The sequence below is a fragment of the Anabrus simplex genome, chromosome 1, assembly GCF_040414725.1.
Source record: "Anabrus simplex isolate iqAnaSimp1 chromosome 1, ASM4041472v1, whole genome shotgun sequence".
NCBI lineage: Eukaryota > Metazoa > Arthropoda > Insecta > Orthoptera > Tettigoniidae > Anabrus > Anabrus simplex.
The window spans coordinates 585,214,434-585,229,892 of record NC_090265.1 but is presented as its reverse complement, the minus strand read 5'-3'; the positions used below and the strand labels follow the sequence as shown (position 1 = coordinate 585,229,892).

Genomic DNA, 15,459 nt, shown 5'->3' with positions numbered 1-15,459 from the left:
TCAATTACCTGGCGCATACTGAAAACCTGATCCTGACAGCTACTCTGTTGTCTGAAACCACACTAGTTTTCATCCAACTTACTCTCAACCACTGACTGCCCCCTCTCTACCAAAATGCCAGTTAACACCTTTCCTGATAAACTGATCAATGAAATAAATATAATTATCTGGACTAAAACCAATGAACAGTAAATCATGTTTTGGGTAAATCAGGTGAACTCATAATAGATCCTAGGGAATCATCAGTTCCTGATTGGAGCTATTTCTTATACAACTGTTATTTTTATTTTTACAAGCTTTTTTCAGCCGAGCTTTCTGCTAAATTACATTGTTCTTCATCAGAGCATGTGAAGTTCTGCTTCTGACAGTGATCGTAGAAATTCTTGAAAGAACGTGGAAGTCATGACCATACTATCCACTGCCTGCCCACTAACTGGACTCGGGTATCATCACGCTGTGGTGGTTGGGACTGCTTAAATGAAGCTTATTTAAAACGTGTCTTGCGTAAGATAAAATCAGTTTTGTGGAAAATTGTCCGTAGAGGGAGGTGTCCGGTAAATAAAGGTTATCTTTTAGGGTAGGTTAGATTGTATAAAGCTTTCTTTTAGAGGCTAATTCTTGGATTTGTACTATAAGCTGAAATAAAACAAGAAACCAAATCTCTCAGCAAATTACATGAGACTTTTTGATGTGTTCAATATGATCTGTAGATGATAATGTTATCACCATCCTTGACAGCATACAAACACATAGCTTGTGAAATCTGTTTTAAGTGTTAAAAGTTCATCAGAAAAACTTACCTACAAGAGTTGCTCGTTTGTCTAGTACAGCAGAACCACATTTATACAGTAACAGCCAAGCTTGTAAACTGTACAATTCACATCCGTGCAAACAATACATATAACCTGCAGTTTCAACATTTGGGAGTAGATCAGTAATTATTTCTTTAAAATCTTCAGAACATGGCAACGAAATCTGAAAGTATATGTGAATAAGAGCAATATCATTTCAAAAAGTACATACTATACCATTTCATACAGTACATACTATACCTCAACAGATTACTTTCGTATAAAACTTCACATGTTTCACATTAGTTATTCAATGAACAAAAACACTACTGCTCATTTAACAAATACAATTTTAAAAAAATAATAAACAAGATTATTATGGCTTTAGACTAAACAGATCAACAATAGACTTTATATTTACAGTGCAAACGATAATGGAAAAACATCTAGAAAAGAACAAGGAAATCATCTTCATATTTTTGGATTTGAAGAAAGCTTATGATACAGTTAAGAGAAAACATGTATGGGAATGCCTACTGAAAAAGAAGGCAACAAATTCATTAATTAACAAGATAAAAATGTTGTATCATGAGAGTAAAAACAGTCTAATGGGAACAAGAAAGGTCCACCTATAAATACCATACAATATTATAAAATAATTTATAACATTTTATTATTATTATTATTATTATTATTATTATTATTATTATTATTAGGACTGGTTTCGATGTGGGTGTGCATCATCATCACCCATAAAATTAGAAAAAACATAATGACAAGGTTACAAAAACAATGCATAAAAGTGTACACAAATTTTACAAATTAGGCATGACTTGATTAAAAAACATGATCTGTAAACATTAACTTATAACCTAAACCTAATAATCTAGCACCAAGGGTCTTAAAACTTTGTATATACGTCCTCTTGACAAGAGTCCTCTGAATCTAAAAACCGTTGAATGATGTGAGCAGATTAAATTGAGTCGAGGACAAAAACTAATATCTCACTTCTTAAAAGTCCAAGAGCATATTTCCTTATTTTGTAAGAATATTTGTATAAAAGTTTTCTTGCAGAACATCCACTGAATCCTGAAGTAAAATGTGCAAATATTAAGAAAACGCTTTACCATTGGTTAAAAAAGTCTGTCGTTAAAATAGCTTAACCAGTCGTAAGACGTAACAACTTCTAGAACTTCTAGAACATGAAGGAACTTCAAACTCAGTTTTCCGTAATAAAATGCATGTCTTCTCTAACCTAAAAAACGTGGCTGGATTCGGTCTGAAAAGTTTTATTTTACATGAAAATGAGGCAGACGCCGTGTTTCCAGGGTAATAAACGATGTTCTCTGTTCAAAATGGCACCTCCGGCAGCATGTGTGATGTGTGTAATCAGACGTTAGAGAAGTTCTAGTGCATATAGCGAAAAATCTATAACAAAGATTATCGATCACATTCAATATAAACGCTAGAGTGCATGAATATTGATAATGGAAAAAATGCATCAATGATAGGTTTCTCGCTATTACCGAAGGATAATACACAGTTTAATATAGGGATTTTCAAGGGACAGAAAAAAAGCCATCGTTATAACGTTCTCGCTATATGCCGTACTCGCTATAGCGGACTTCTACTGTATAAGGTATCGCATACAGTTATTTCTGGCTGATATTTCTATTCACAATTCTTTCTACATTAGGAACAGTCAGCCATGAAACCGGCAATAGCACACATTGGCAAAAGTTGCTGTCTGTGGAAGATGGTCGCCTGTTAGAGTGTTAAAGCCAAAATAAGACTTTCATAGATGTAAGTAGAACTGATCACCGAGAGCATTTTCACCGCCACATTACGGAGTTTTGGATGCATTTTCTGAACCTATCCTTCAGCCTGGTACTGCACTATATACTTCTACAAGCTCCAAAATTCCTAATTCTGAGTGACTTACCAGGGAATGTTACTTTAAATTTAAAATGTCAAGAATACATAGGATATTTAGTATTTGCACAATAAGGACCAAATAAGTCATCTCCCATTCCTGTTTGAAGATCCAAGACCCCCAGCTTCCCTGTTTCTTTACAACAGTCACCATAATTGAAACAGTACCATTAAGCATACATATTGCACCCTATCACAAGGGCTGAGCAAATGTGAGGTAAGCAAGAGAGAGACACAAAGAGTTAGACTGACGTGTACTACTTGAGCGTGCTGGTGAACTGCCTGGCATGCAGTTGTATTGGAAGTGCAGTTTGGAAAGTTGCTTTAGATCATGAATAAAGGACCTAGACAAAGAGTATCACTGCATAGTGTATTATGTTCATTGAACAAAATTTTACAAGATAAACAAAAAATGTATTACAGCCAAAGCAGGCAAGTAATCAAGAAGCAGACAAAAATGTAGCTGTAGTACGTTCTGCAAGGACCTATGAACTATTGAACATAAAATTATTTCAGAATCGAATTTTATGAAAATCGGAAAACACATAAGACATAATATGATTTGAATCACCCTGTATGAAAACAGGATTTTTCACAATTGTATTAAAGTACTTAAATTTGGAAACTTTACTGTAACTGAAGGGAACTAATGCTTTTACAATAGAATTTGCATATTACAGATAAAAACCTGTGTAAAACGATATATTTTCATGTTAAGTGCTCCCCTAAATTGAGATATTGCTCTACCATGATAATGAAACTGAGCTCAGTCTGTCCACTTGTCGTAAGCGAATGACGACTAATTTGCAGGATGTGCAACACAAGCAAGCAACGAACCTCCATTGTATCCGAAGTAGCAAAATATGTCCGTGGACAAAACATGGTTTGCTCCTGTCATTCTAGTGGACAAAATACAATCTGAAACAAGTTTTTCTCCATGCTTCATTTACACTAGAACACATGGTTTGAAACATGATTTTGCAGTAAGAAACGGCATAAGAAAAATTACACTAAATCACATCAAACTGTATTTTGCTCATGGGTGGACATAATATTGTTTGTGCTACGATGCTCCTCAAATGAATAACAACCAACGTGGATTTGTTTCCAACTTAGCATCTCTGATCACCCTCCAGTCAGTATCCCTCACAATCTCTGGTCCCTTAAACTCTCCTGTGCTGGCATAAACATATCCCACACAATGTTGGTACCTATTCCTGCTTGCCTTACGTTGTTGGTTTCCTTTGTACTTCGTATGTGAAAATTACCACATTCTCCGTACCCTCTTACTTTCCTCAAGATCTGTCTTAACTGAATTTGTGGCTAACACTATCCTGGTTGCCTTTCCTCCACACACTTTCCCAACATGCCTAACAAGAGAGTCCATGATCAGAGCCTCAACCCCATCCACTTCATTAGACCTTCTCCCTTCCCGGTCTCCCGTACCTTCCCACACAGCTACAGAACCTACTTTCTTCTCGCTTTTCTCCCCCCCCCCCCCTCTATCCAGTTCCACCTCCCTCTTCCTGTCCTCTACTGTACATTTCCCCTTCCTTTGTAACACTTGCAGGAATTTTCTTCCTCTTTAAACATTAGCCCACCAGTCTTCCACAACTTCTCTGCTTCCTTCACTTCCCCTCTTACCTACCTATCATATCCTGTATATTGTTTGAGGGAGATCTACCTTCAGAATAGGTACCAGTGAAGAATCGATATGGCCAAATGAAAATAACGTAAGAGGAAGAGTAAATTTACACTGAAATGAGTGTGCAGAAGGGTAAGGCAGTGTTCTTAAACATGTTCAGAGTTTGAGTAATGATTATACACTACATTCCCAAGGTTCTAATTGTTCTAAATAACAGAACTGTTTTAAAGGAGAAATTGCAATAAATGAACTGAAGTGGAGAATAATTGTCCCATAAATGTAAAATAGAACTGCCCATTCCTTAGAGAGACAACTTATCTTGTAATCAGCTTTGTTACATTTAACCACATGAGTTCAAAATAAGATTTTCAGGAGCAGTAAAACTGTTGGTTACTCACATGATCCACAAATTTAGTCCAGGCATCAATTGCTTGTTTTAACAAGTGAAGAAGTTTTTGTTCTTTAGTCACAGTTAGATTATAATATGCTGGGACTACATCACAGACATCCTCTCGATCTTCTTCTCCTTGTTCTACCTTTCTCTGAACTTCTGTAGGTAGAAGATTATTAACTGACTGCACTTCGTCCTATGAGAACAAAAGAAAGCTGTTATACTGAAAAATGAATGTATAAATATCCATGTACAAATTCTATTTACAGAATGATGTGATTATTCTGTCTTAAACTAACAGAACAATAATATCATTCTGTAAATTTATAGGATAACCATAGTTTTTAAAGTGTTCATTTAAGCATACAAGTTACATCCCTTTTCCACACATTGTCAATTTTAGCTGTATGGCAAGAGATACAGAAATCCTCTCGATCTTCTCCTTGTTCTACCTTTCTCTGAACTTCTGTAGGTAGAAGATTATTAACTGACTGCACTTCATCCTATGAGAAAAAAGAAAGCTGTTATACTTAAAAATGGAATGTATATATATATAGGGTCAAAACCGGTCCTGTGATGTATTGAACATACAGTGAAACTCTGTTAAGATGTTCCCGCATAAAGAAGTTTCCCGCCTAAGAAGTGTGATATTCTCGGTCCCTTGATCAGTTGCATTGAGATATATGTATATTTTTCCCGTTTATCTGTTGTAAATATATTTCCCGGTTAAACAGTTCACATTTTAGAACCCCTTGAGATAGAAAACTGCCTCCTGTCCCCGCTTGACAACTGCTCCAGAGCCAGCTTACCCCCTCGCTTTTATAGCCATTTGGCACAGCGCGTGTAGGGGAAACCAGCACTGGCGCAGCCCAGCCGGCACAAGAAGCTAGAACCGTGAGGTCCCCCTGAAAGAAAATACGCCTTCAACAGGGCGAATTTCTTATATATCGCCCTGTCCCGAGGCTGGAACTCTGCCATCCAGCTGGACCAAGCAACCGGGGACGAGATCGCGGAACTTCCGGCCGGGTTCCAGTTTCAACCTCAACCACAACGGACGGTCAGCCGCCCCTTACCAGCCAGGGGGAGAGGGCACGGCGGTGACCCCACCCATGCTGTTTATTAAATTATTATCTTACAGTAGACTGCCTACCAGCATTATATACAAAGATTACAAATAATGAAAACATGAGAGAACATGCAAGAAAAATGACAAATATACAACAAGAGGCTATTGGTACTTGTCTGGAGGTTTCTTCCGCCGTGGGCTGCGTCGTACGGGCGTGCATATCATCCTGTGCAGCCGTGTGACTGGGGTCTGGCGGTCCTCGTCTGCTGGTGCTGGGAGTGGGCTCCGGAGATTCCGAGGGAGCAGAATCACTGGAGTCGGAAGTGTAGACAGGTCTACTGTTGAGTGGCTGCTGCTGCTGCTGCTGCTGCTGGAGCTGCTGCCACCCCGCGTCCTCTTCCACCGCGACCGCCGTGCCCTCTCCCCCTGGCTGGTAAGGGGCGGCTGACCGTCCGTTGTGGTTGAGGTTGAAACTGGAACCCGGCCGGAAGTTCCGCGATCTCGTCCCCGGTTGCTTGGTCCAGCTGGATGGCCGAGTTCCAGCCTCGGGACAGGGCGATATATAAGAAATTCGCTCTGTTGAAGGCGTATTTTCTTTCAGCCTGGTCCAGGGAATACCAGGCTGAGAGCAGCCATAGAGTGGTTGCGACGTCGTGATGGTCGCGTCCCGCTGGTAGAGAGTGGAGCATACCCTCGAGCATCGAAGCAATCTGGTAAACTCGATGGTCGGGCGGCGTCTCGAGACCCTTGCTGTAGGTTTGCGGCCGGAGGCTGCGAAAAGGGAAGGCTTGATCGTCCGGCTCCTGGTCTCCTCCCGTATCGTCCAATCCCAGTTCTGGTTCTAAAAAATGATCCGTCAGGGTACGCGTATTCTGTGCCAACTGGTTGACTATCAATGTGAGGTCTTGCAGCGTTGGTGGGTTCTGTGGCACTGGCTGGTCCTGTTGTGGAGGTGGCAGCTGTGGCTGTTGCTGTGGTTGTGCTGCTGGCGGCTGGTTATTTGGCTGCTGTGCTTGGTCGGCTGACATGGTGCGAGTGATGACTATACGAGTTACCGTGAGAGGTGTGTCACAGGCTGCACTACTTGTGCCGAGTTGCTGTCTCTTGCTTTTGCTTATTTGACGTACAACTTTGTAGGATAATGTCGTCTGCTTGGAGTGGCGGCCGTCTGACATCCTCCGATGATCCGGCAGGGTGTGGTGTGGGGTTAGCCCAAGGTTCACACCGGCTTCTGAAGTTAGTTGGTTCTGCCTCCTGTCCCCGCTTGACGACTGCTCCAGAGCCAGCTTACCCCCTCGCTTTTATAGCCGTTTGGCACGGCGCGCACGTCCACTCAAAGCAGGCCATAGTTAGAACCCTCCAGTCTCCGCGCAAGTTGCACCCTATGTTAGACCGTTCGCGCGCTCGCGGTGTCTGGTGTCACGGAACCTGTGCGGGCTTGCCAAGGCCATACGACATCATGCTATGACAACACGGACACCAGATGCTCACTCTCATCTTGTGGAATCGAATCGAACCCATCAGTCGAAATTTCCACTCCACCGTTCCATCTAGCAGAATAGAATCGAATGTGATTCTATGTGGGAAACAAAACACGAAATGGATGGTTTAATAAAACTTTAATGCAGTAATTTGTGGGTCGCGACAGGGTGAAGTAATTTATCAAGGTGGCCTAAGCATTAATTAAAAACCGTAAAGTGTATTTGTCCACGTTACTGTTAATCTACCACAAAATTGAATATTCTAACATGTTTGATTTTTCATTCCCTTGCTTATTATTCCAGGCATTCTCTCTTACGTTGTTGTTGCAATAATACTTATGGGACTTGTCGTAGAGGAAATTACATTTTTGAACTAAACTGATAAGATTTTCCGTGTCCATTATTAGTGAGGTGAACAAAAACAACTTCCCGACTCTATGCAGGAAACAGCTGACTTGCCAACAGCCAGCTGATACACATGCCGCCAAAGACCCGGCCGAAAGATCCTGATCGTCTACGAAGTTGAACGAATGTTGATAGCCAACTGGGTGTTGGTGGGAGGCACACACAGGCATTGCAATACCACATGTTGGCATAAAATTGAAAGTTATTTTTAATTTTACCTTTATACGAGCTAAACATTGTATTATCGTGTCACTCAATTATTACATCGCATTATTAGAACGTAGCACAAGGATGAGGAGACATGAAATAAAATTCTTGCGGGGAAAGAAACTGTTTACGTTTAGATGTGCTAGCATTGCTACTGCGCCTTTATCACTGCCACATAATACCCCAGATACTTTTCCACGCACTCATTTCTGCAACTTCGAACCTGTGTTTCTTTTCTTAATTACCTATAGCATGAAGAGGATTGAAGCAGGAAAATAAACTCAATACTGGCTTGGCCATGCGGTACTTGCGAAACAGCCAGAAACTACGCCTGTTGTCGTGACAACCAGTAGGAATGCAGGGGCGATTTAGGCCTAGGTTCTAAGAATCTCTAAGAATAAGTTGCCAGATTTCCCATATGCTGCCGTTATCCTTGAAGCAGGTGTCGGGGGTGTGAGGAAGATAGAAAAAACATGCTAACAAATCATCTTGTCTTTGCGTCTTGTAAGCCTAAGCTACGGATTGCCAAGCATCGTAGCATCGTAATTAGTATGAATAGGAGTCGGTGAAGTTAGTTGTACTTGTAATATCAACGTACAAACGTTTTAAGTGAAAATGAGTGGAACTCAGAGGAAAGATCAAGCGAAAGGTACTAACAATAACAGAGAAAGTGGAGATTATAAGGAAAGTGGAGTCATCTACACTTTCCCATGTTGCTTTGGCAAAGGAGCTGGAGATGCCACCATCTACTCTGAACGGCATTATAGCGAAGAAAGAAGAGATCTTTGCTTCTGCAGGGAATACTTCAGCAAATTGCAAGGAAGTTAAATCTGAAAAGTACGATGAAATAGAACAAGCTCTGCTAATGTGGTTTAAACAGCAGTGAAGTTTAAACATACTGTAATGGTTATAGAGTTCGCCATGCCAACTCGCTACGCGCCGGGGGTGTCACCCATCGCCCCACCCCCCTTACGCTCGAGCGCGCCAATCCGCGAGCAACATTTAAGTGCTGGGCCGGCCCTTCTCTCTTCTATCCGCGGTCGCGCCGCATGGAACGACGGACATTACTTGACTATTAATCTGGAGTGTTCCATCTCGCGAGGTTCCTGGACACATCTAGTATCCGGACTGTTCTGGAAGGCCCAGAGCAGATATATAAGGAGAGGAGTAACTTGGAGTGACAGTCAGTGGGAGTTAATTAGAGAGTGAGTGAGCAAACAGCGCAGTCAGTCAGCCTGATCGAGTATCTGCCTGTTGGAGCCGAGGTCTCGTTCCTGTTTTCCTGATGTGTGTGTGTCCGTTGAGGCTGGCTGCTGGAGGAGAACCTGGAGTGTTCTGGAGCAGCGCGAAGGGAACACTGGGTGCCGACGTGTGCGGACTGCGAACAGGGTTCGACGGATTGGGCGAACAGCGGATACTACCCTGACCTGCGAGACTGACGTGTAGGCTGTGGACCGTGACAGCGCTAACGAGTGTGACTGAGTGGCTGAGAGAGTGTACTGTAAATAATTGATTACTGTGTGTGTGTGATATTGTAGATGGGACATGAGAAACTAAGAGAGAGAGAGAGAGAGAGAGAGAGAGAGAAAGCGCGAACCGTGTGAGTGAGAGTAAGTGTACTAGCGTAAGTTGTAATCTCGGCTATTGTCTGTGTGTGTGTGTAAATCTGTAATTGTAGTGCTAACTTAATAAATCTTAGAAAAAGGACGCTACCAGGTTCTGTACTCATTCATTTATTTACCCCGCCAACACGTTACAATACTGTTCAGTGGAAGTAATGTGAAGGAGAAAGCCGAAAAATTGCATGCAAATTAAGGGTACCTTTTACCGCGTCGAACGGGTGGCTGGACTGATTTAAAAATCGAGCCGGCATCGTTTACAAAACAATTTGTGGCAAATTTTTAAATTGTGGCTTTCTGTTAGCATCTCTTATATATCGGCCTATTTCGGTATTGATCACAAACAAGGAAATCTGTTGGCTGTGTGTTTCACATGTATTTCAAAGTACAGAATAAGTTTTTGGGCATTAACCCTTTTAAGAAGTTTCCTGCTTAAGTTTTTTTTTTTCCATTTTCAGTCCCTTGAGAAACTTCTTAACAGAGTTTCACTGTAAATATAAACTACATCCTATATTAATTTGTATTGAACAGGTGGACCTTCCTTCAATTCACAAATTAGTGATTGTAAGTTTTAAAATACTGTAGCTCTATCAGTTTGCACGATTAAATGTGTGCATTGTATTATCGCTAATCACTTTCCGGTACTTACGACAGTTTAATACCTGCTACCTAACCCTAAACTGTATTAGTCCATTTTTAGGTCTTATTTTGCTACTTTTTGGGGCATATTTGCTTGCATATTTTGTACTTCTTTAGGTCAAACTGCCAAACTTTAGTAGTCTATCCTGAATGCCCAACACCAGAATATCTTTAAGAATTCTCAACCTCCCGTGACTTTGAAATATACCACTCCATGGGCAACTGCAGTAAAGGAGGATCTTGCTGGTCTCTCTGAGACACTGGCTCAAGAAATAAGGGAGTTCAGGATCTGGGTACACTGGTTACAGAATCTTTAGGAAGGAGTGAGAAGACCTGGTGAAAAGAGGCTTGATGTGCGAAGAACTGCATTCTACATCAAGAAGGAGGAGTACTAGAAATCCACTCAGGCTGATAAGTGTTAACCATGGTTTCAAGAGGATGAAATGATGATTTAAAAAAAAAAAGAGGAGATATTCATCATTATTATTACATTTTCACAAACTTCAAAGTATCTCCAGAAATATTAGTTTCACCTAAAATCTTTATATGACAAAAGTTATAGATACTGCAGTTACAAATCGTTTATCTCTCATACATTTTTACTGCCAAGTTCATCAATGCCAAACATGCCTACAATGTCCTAAGCCCGTAAAAATGGACAAAAATAACATCACACTGACTGTTGTTAATTGAGATGTGTGCTCTCTCTTTGCCTGGCACTCATCTCTGCTAGATGGCAATACCGCTGCAAAATTCTGTACTGAAGTTCAGGAACAGCTCTGGTGTACATAGACTATTATACCGTACTCGCAAAAATTAAACTGAAATGTTATTTAAGTCAGAGAGAGAGGAGGAGTAAGAAAGGAACATACATAACAGAATGAACACAATGGCAAGTCAGTGTGGAAAGAGGGAGCAACAGAAAGAGGAGACCAAGACAAAGATGGAAACACAAAAGGACAATCTTCATACACTGCCATCTTCAAATAGATAGGCTCTCCTCATCAATCCCAGTTCTTCTACATCCATCTCTTGACATGTGTTTGTTCCTTTCCTACACTTAAATTGACAAGTTATTTAATTGCACTGATACAGAATGTGTTCCAAATGTGCACCATCTTGTGCTATACATTGTTCATAATGCTTATGAAGAGTACTGAACATGATGAAGCAAGGTTGCTGGAGACACACACACACACACACACACACACACACACACACACACACACACACACACACACACACACACACACACACACACACACACACACATTATCTTCTTGAATAATTTGAGAATATTTGAAGGTGGTTCATTTTCTTTGGAAAAATTCTTTCATTATGTCCTGTATGTAAGCATACGTGACCAAGAGATCTGGGGAGCAGAAGGGGTAAGGGAACGGGGTTCCAGGAGGAATTAAGCAATCTTCAAATTCTTGTTGCAGAAAGTTAAGTAACTCCCCTACGGTGTGGGCTGTAGCTTAATCTTGCTGCATTAATTGCTGTATGAGGGGCAAGTTTCTGGCAAGGCAAAAACTGTGCAAATCCCACACAAATGGGGTAATAGTAAGGTCTTTGTAGATTACCTTGTCCAAAGATTTTGGATTCTGTACAGCATCCTCGACAAAATAAGGGTACAATATTCCATGACTGGACACGGCACACCAAACTGTAGTGTAGTGGTTTCTGTATTATGACATTAGGCCATTCAAAACTTTAAAAACTAGTTGCTAGTCTGTTGATGTAGCCATCGGGATGAACAAGGCTGCAGAAGACATAGATCCTCAAACGACATGGACAACACCTGGCCATAATACTGTAGTTGAGCTCAATCCCTTTCTGTTAGATGCTGAGCAACTTTAATACGGTATGCAAATCCTCCTAGTTCTTTAAACCTCTGCCGAACCGATCTACCACTCAAACTGAGTTTCAGCGATGTATGTTGTAGACTGTAGCACTTGTTGGAGAAGTTGTCCATGGTCCTCTTTTGTGGTGACTGTTCTTGGATGCTCTGTTTTGCCCCTTTGTTGACATAAGACTGTTCCCGATAGAATTTGCCAATGACAGCTAGAATTGTTCTGTTATTTGGTGCCTCCTTATGAAATTGCTCCTTGTGCTGTTTAATTTGGGGCAAACTCTGACCATGTTGATGTCTCACTCCTTATGGCCAGAAATGATGTTCCTCAACAAACACCTTTTGTAAAAAGTAATGTGTTCTTCAGTCTGTCAAAACTAATTTATGAATAAACAAAATTTAGGAATATACCTTTAAAAAAATAATCAGATGACAACAGGTTATAAATGAAAAAGAAACAACGTAATTAAAAATAGAATTCTAAACGTTATTTATTCATAAATTAGTTTTGACAGACTGAAGAACCTAACCGTTATAATTTAAGCAAGTCGAAACTGAAAAAAAATGGTTTCCACTATAACAAACCATCACCTCTGTTGTGAGAACCATAATGGCAGTAATCAACAGAACATTGAATTCACAATATGTCAAACTCATATTATGTAACAAATAATACAGAGCGATCCATATAAACCTGAACTACTTTTATGGTCATAATTTCCCTCTGAAAGCCTGCAGAAACTGGAAATTTGTTTTAATGATCTCAGTGACTCTGGGAGAATCAGTACTGTGGTCCATTGTTGACAACTTTGTTGATTGTAGTGACAATAACTAGCTTTTTTTCTTTCTTGCTAGTAGCTTTACGTCGCACCGACACAGATACGTCTTATGGCGACGATGGGATAGGAAAGGCTTAGGAGTAGGAAGGAATTGGCCGTAGTCTTAATTAAGGTACAGCCCCAGCATTTGCCTGGTGTGAAAATGGGAAACCACGGAAAACCATCTTCAGGGCTGCCGACAGTGGGATTCGAATCCACTATCTCCCGCATGCAAGCTCACAGCCGTTTCCTCTAACCGCACGGCCAACTCGCCCAGTACAATAACTAACATGGTTGGCAAAGTAATAATTTGTTCGCAGTCTTTATCTGGTAACTAATGGAAACATGCAGCACACACTTCCGAGAGCATGTTTTTATTGTGAAAACATACTGGAAGACAGAATTATTGTTAACACAACAGGCATCCTGAAGAGAATTCAATGTGCACGATGTTCCAATAACGGCAACAATTTTCTCAATTGTAAGGAAGTTGGAGACAACTGGTGTACTAAATAGTGACAGTGACCATCACTGAGTGCAAAGACTATAGATAATGTTCGAAGATGCTTCGAGAATTCTCCCAAGAAATCGTTCCATCGATTGAACCAGGAGACAGGCATTTCATATGGCACACGTCCGAGAGCTGCGAAAAAATCAGGGTTGCGACCATACAGAATGCATATGATGCAAGCATTGAAAGAAGCAGATCATGAGAAAGGAATGTAGTTATTGTCAATGGTTTCAGGGGTTTATTATTCAATGTCCAGACATTTCTCTCCTTAACTTGGTTTCATCTGTCAGGTTACATCAACACACAAAACAGCAGATATTGGGCTGCTGTAAACTTCCATATCATCCACGAAACCACTGCATGATGAAAAGGTTGGAGTGTGGTGCGGAGTATCAGCTTCCAGGATTGTTAGCCCTATTTTCTTTGATAAGAATGTAGACACTGAAGTTTATACGGGCATCTTCAATACATATGTGCAGCAGCTGGATGATGTCGAACTGACAGGTTATTCTTTTGAAGTTTCCACCTTCAAATAAAGTACAGTTCCCCTCAAGAAGGTCCAAAGTATGTTTCAAATATAAAATTAGTAAAACACGCTATTTTAGTGGAAAGTGCGGTGTTTTCTATATCTTGTTTAGTTTAGAAGTTATTGTGAAAATAATTCGTTGTTTGCTGTGCCGCTAACAGCTGGAATAGCTGGGCCAGCCATTTAAATAGCCCGTTCAGATGGTGGGCGTGAATGTGTTAAGATACCCCATAAGTAAAAGTCTAGCGAGGTTGCCGCTGGTAGGTGAGGTAACCAGGGTCTGGGGATTTTAGGAGCTCTTCCTATCTAACCTAAATGGTGGATCCTTGGCCGGTGCCCTCTTTGGCAGCAAAATTGCAGGATGTGGACTTGGATCTGATGTAGAGAAGGGTGCTGAGAAGTCAGAGAGGTGACTGTACTTGTATGTCGGGTTCACATTTTTCCTGGAGCAAATTCGTAACTACTGTCTGCACGAAATTCAGGAATGTTATTGTTTTTTTTTTTTTTTTTTGAGGATTTGAGTTCTGAAAGAGCCAAAATGCATTAGAAATTGAGCAGTACAGTAAATGAAAGAAAATCTTTTTTGACCACTTAACTGTTTTCCTCATGAAAAGATAGAGTACCAAGTACTGGTCTGCAGTATCAACACCATGCATGTGTTGATTATAGTCGGTCACAGACTGGTTTCAGTTGATTTTTTCCAGATTTGTTTGTTTCAACCATTTCCGTTGAGTGGATGGTAGTTACCATAGTAATAACCTTTTTGTCCCTCCATGAAACAAGCAATACTTCCTCGTCCCTTCTGAAAGTAATTTCGCCCCGTTCGAGGATTGCCTGGTGTTCCTTTATATCTTTCGGTTACACCCTTATTTGACCGTATTGTTCCACATACGGCAGTGTTCTGTTCCCGTAACTGTTTCGCAAATCCAACGCTGTTGTAGTGATTATCTATATACACTGTATACCCCTGACCAAGATAATTTTCAAGCAGCTGAAAAATTGTGCTTTGAAAATTCGCACCACCTGCATCATATATCACGAGTTTACAGATATACCACATATTAGACTCACAAGCCATTCTCACTGAAATCCCATATTTTATTATTTTACCGGGGTTGTAAACGCAGAATCTTAGGCGACCTCCCCAGGCTAGCATTCCTTCATCCAGAGCAATTTTCCGTTTGGAAGTATAAAGCTCTGTAAATCTGTCAAAAAGTTTCTGTAGGATGGGTCTAATTTTATATAATCTGTCAGTGCTGTGCTCGTATTTGCTGCTGTCATTAAAGTGGAGAAATGACAGGATACTTTTGAAACGATTTCCTGACATGTTTTTTGAGAAAATACGAGTGAAAAAAATTGGATCTTCTGTCCAGTACATTCTGAGAAATGGTTTACTGATGATGCCGGTAGTGAGCATCAAACCCAGGAACTGTCATTTCTGAAACCATCACCGGACTTCAGGTGTGCGAAGGAGAGTGTTTACAGAAGGGACGTGATTACCTGAGTGGCATACAGGTTTGCTTGCTCGCAGAGGTATTTGAGAAAATCAGCTGTGATAAATAGATTTACAAATGAC

The 15,459-nt window shown here is 40.7% G+C and overlaps 1 protein-coding gene across 1 annotated transcript in view; it reads right to left on the bottom strand.

Annotated features, from left to right (window-relative positions):
* LOC136870482 (uncharacterized) overlaps window positions 1–15,459 on the bottom strand; it is a 251,138-nt gene that overhangs the window by 93,040 nt on the left and 142,639 nt on the right. Inside the window, exons 9-10 of the mRNA XM_068227133.1 lie at window positions 4,767–4,955; window positions 801–975 (exon numbers count right to left, since the gene is read on the bottom strand). Of these exons, the coding sequence (XP_068083234.1) occupies window positions 801–975; window positions 4,767–4,955 (364 nt within the window). The remainder of the gene's footprint in view (window positions 1–800; window positions 976–4,766; window positions 4,956–15,459) is intronic.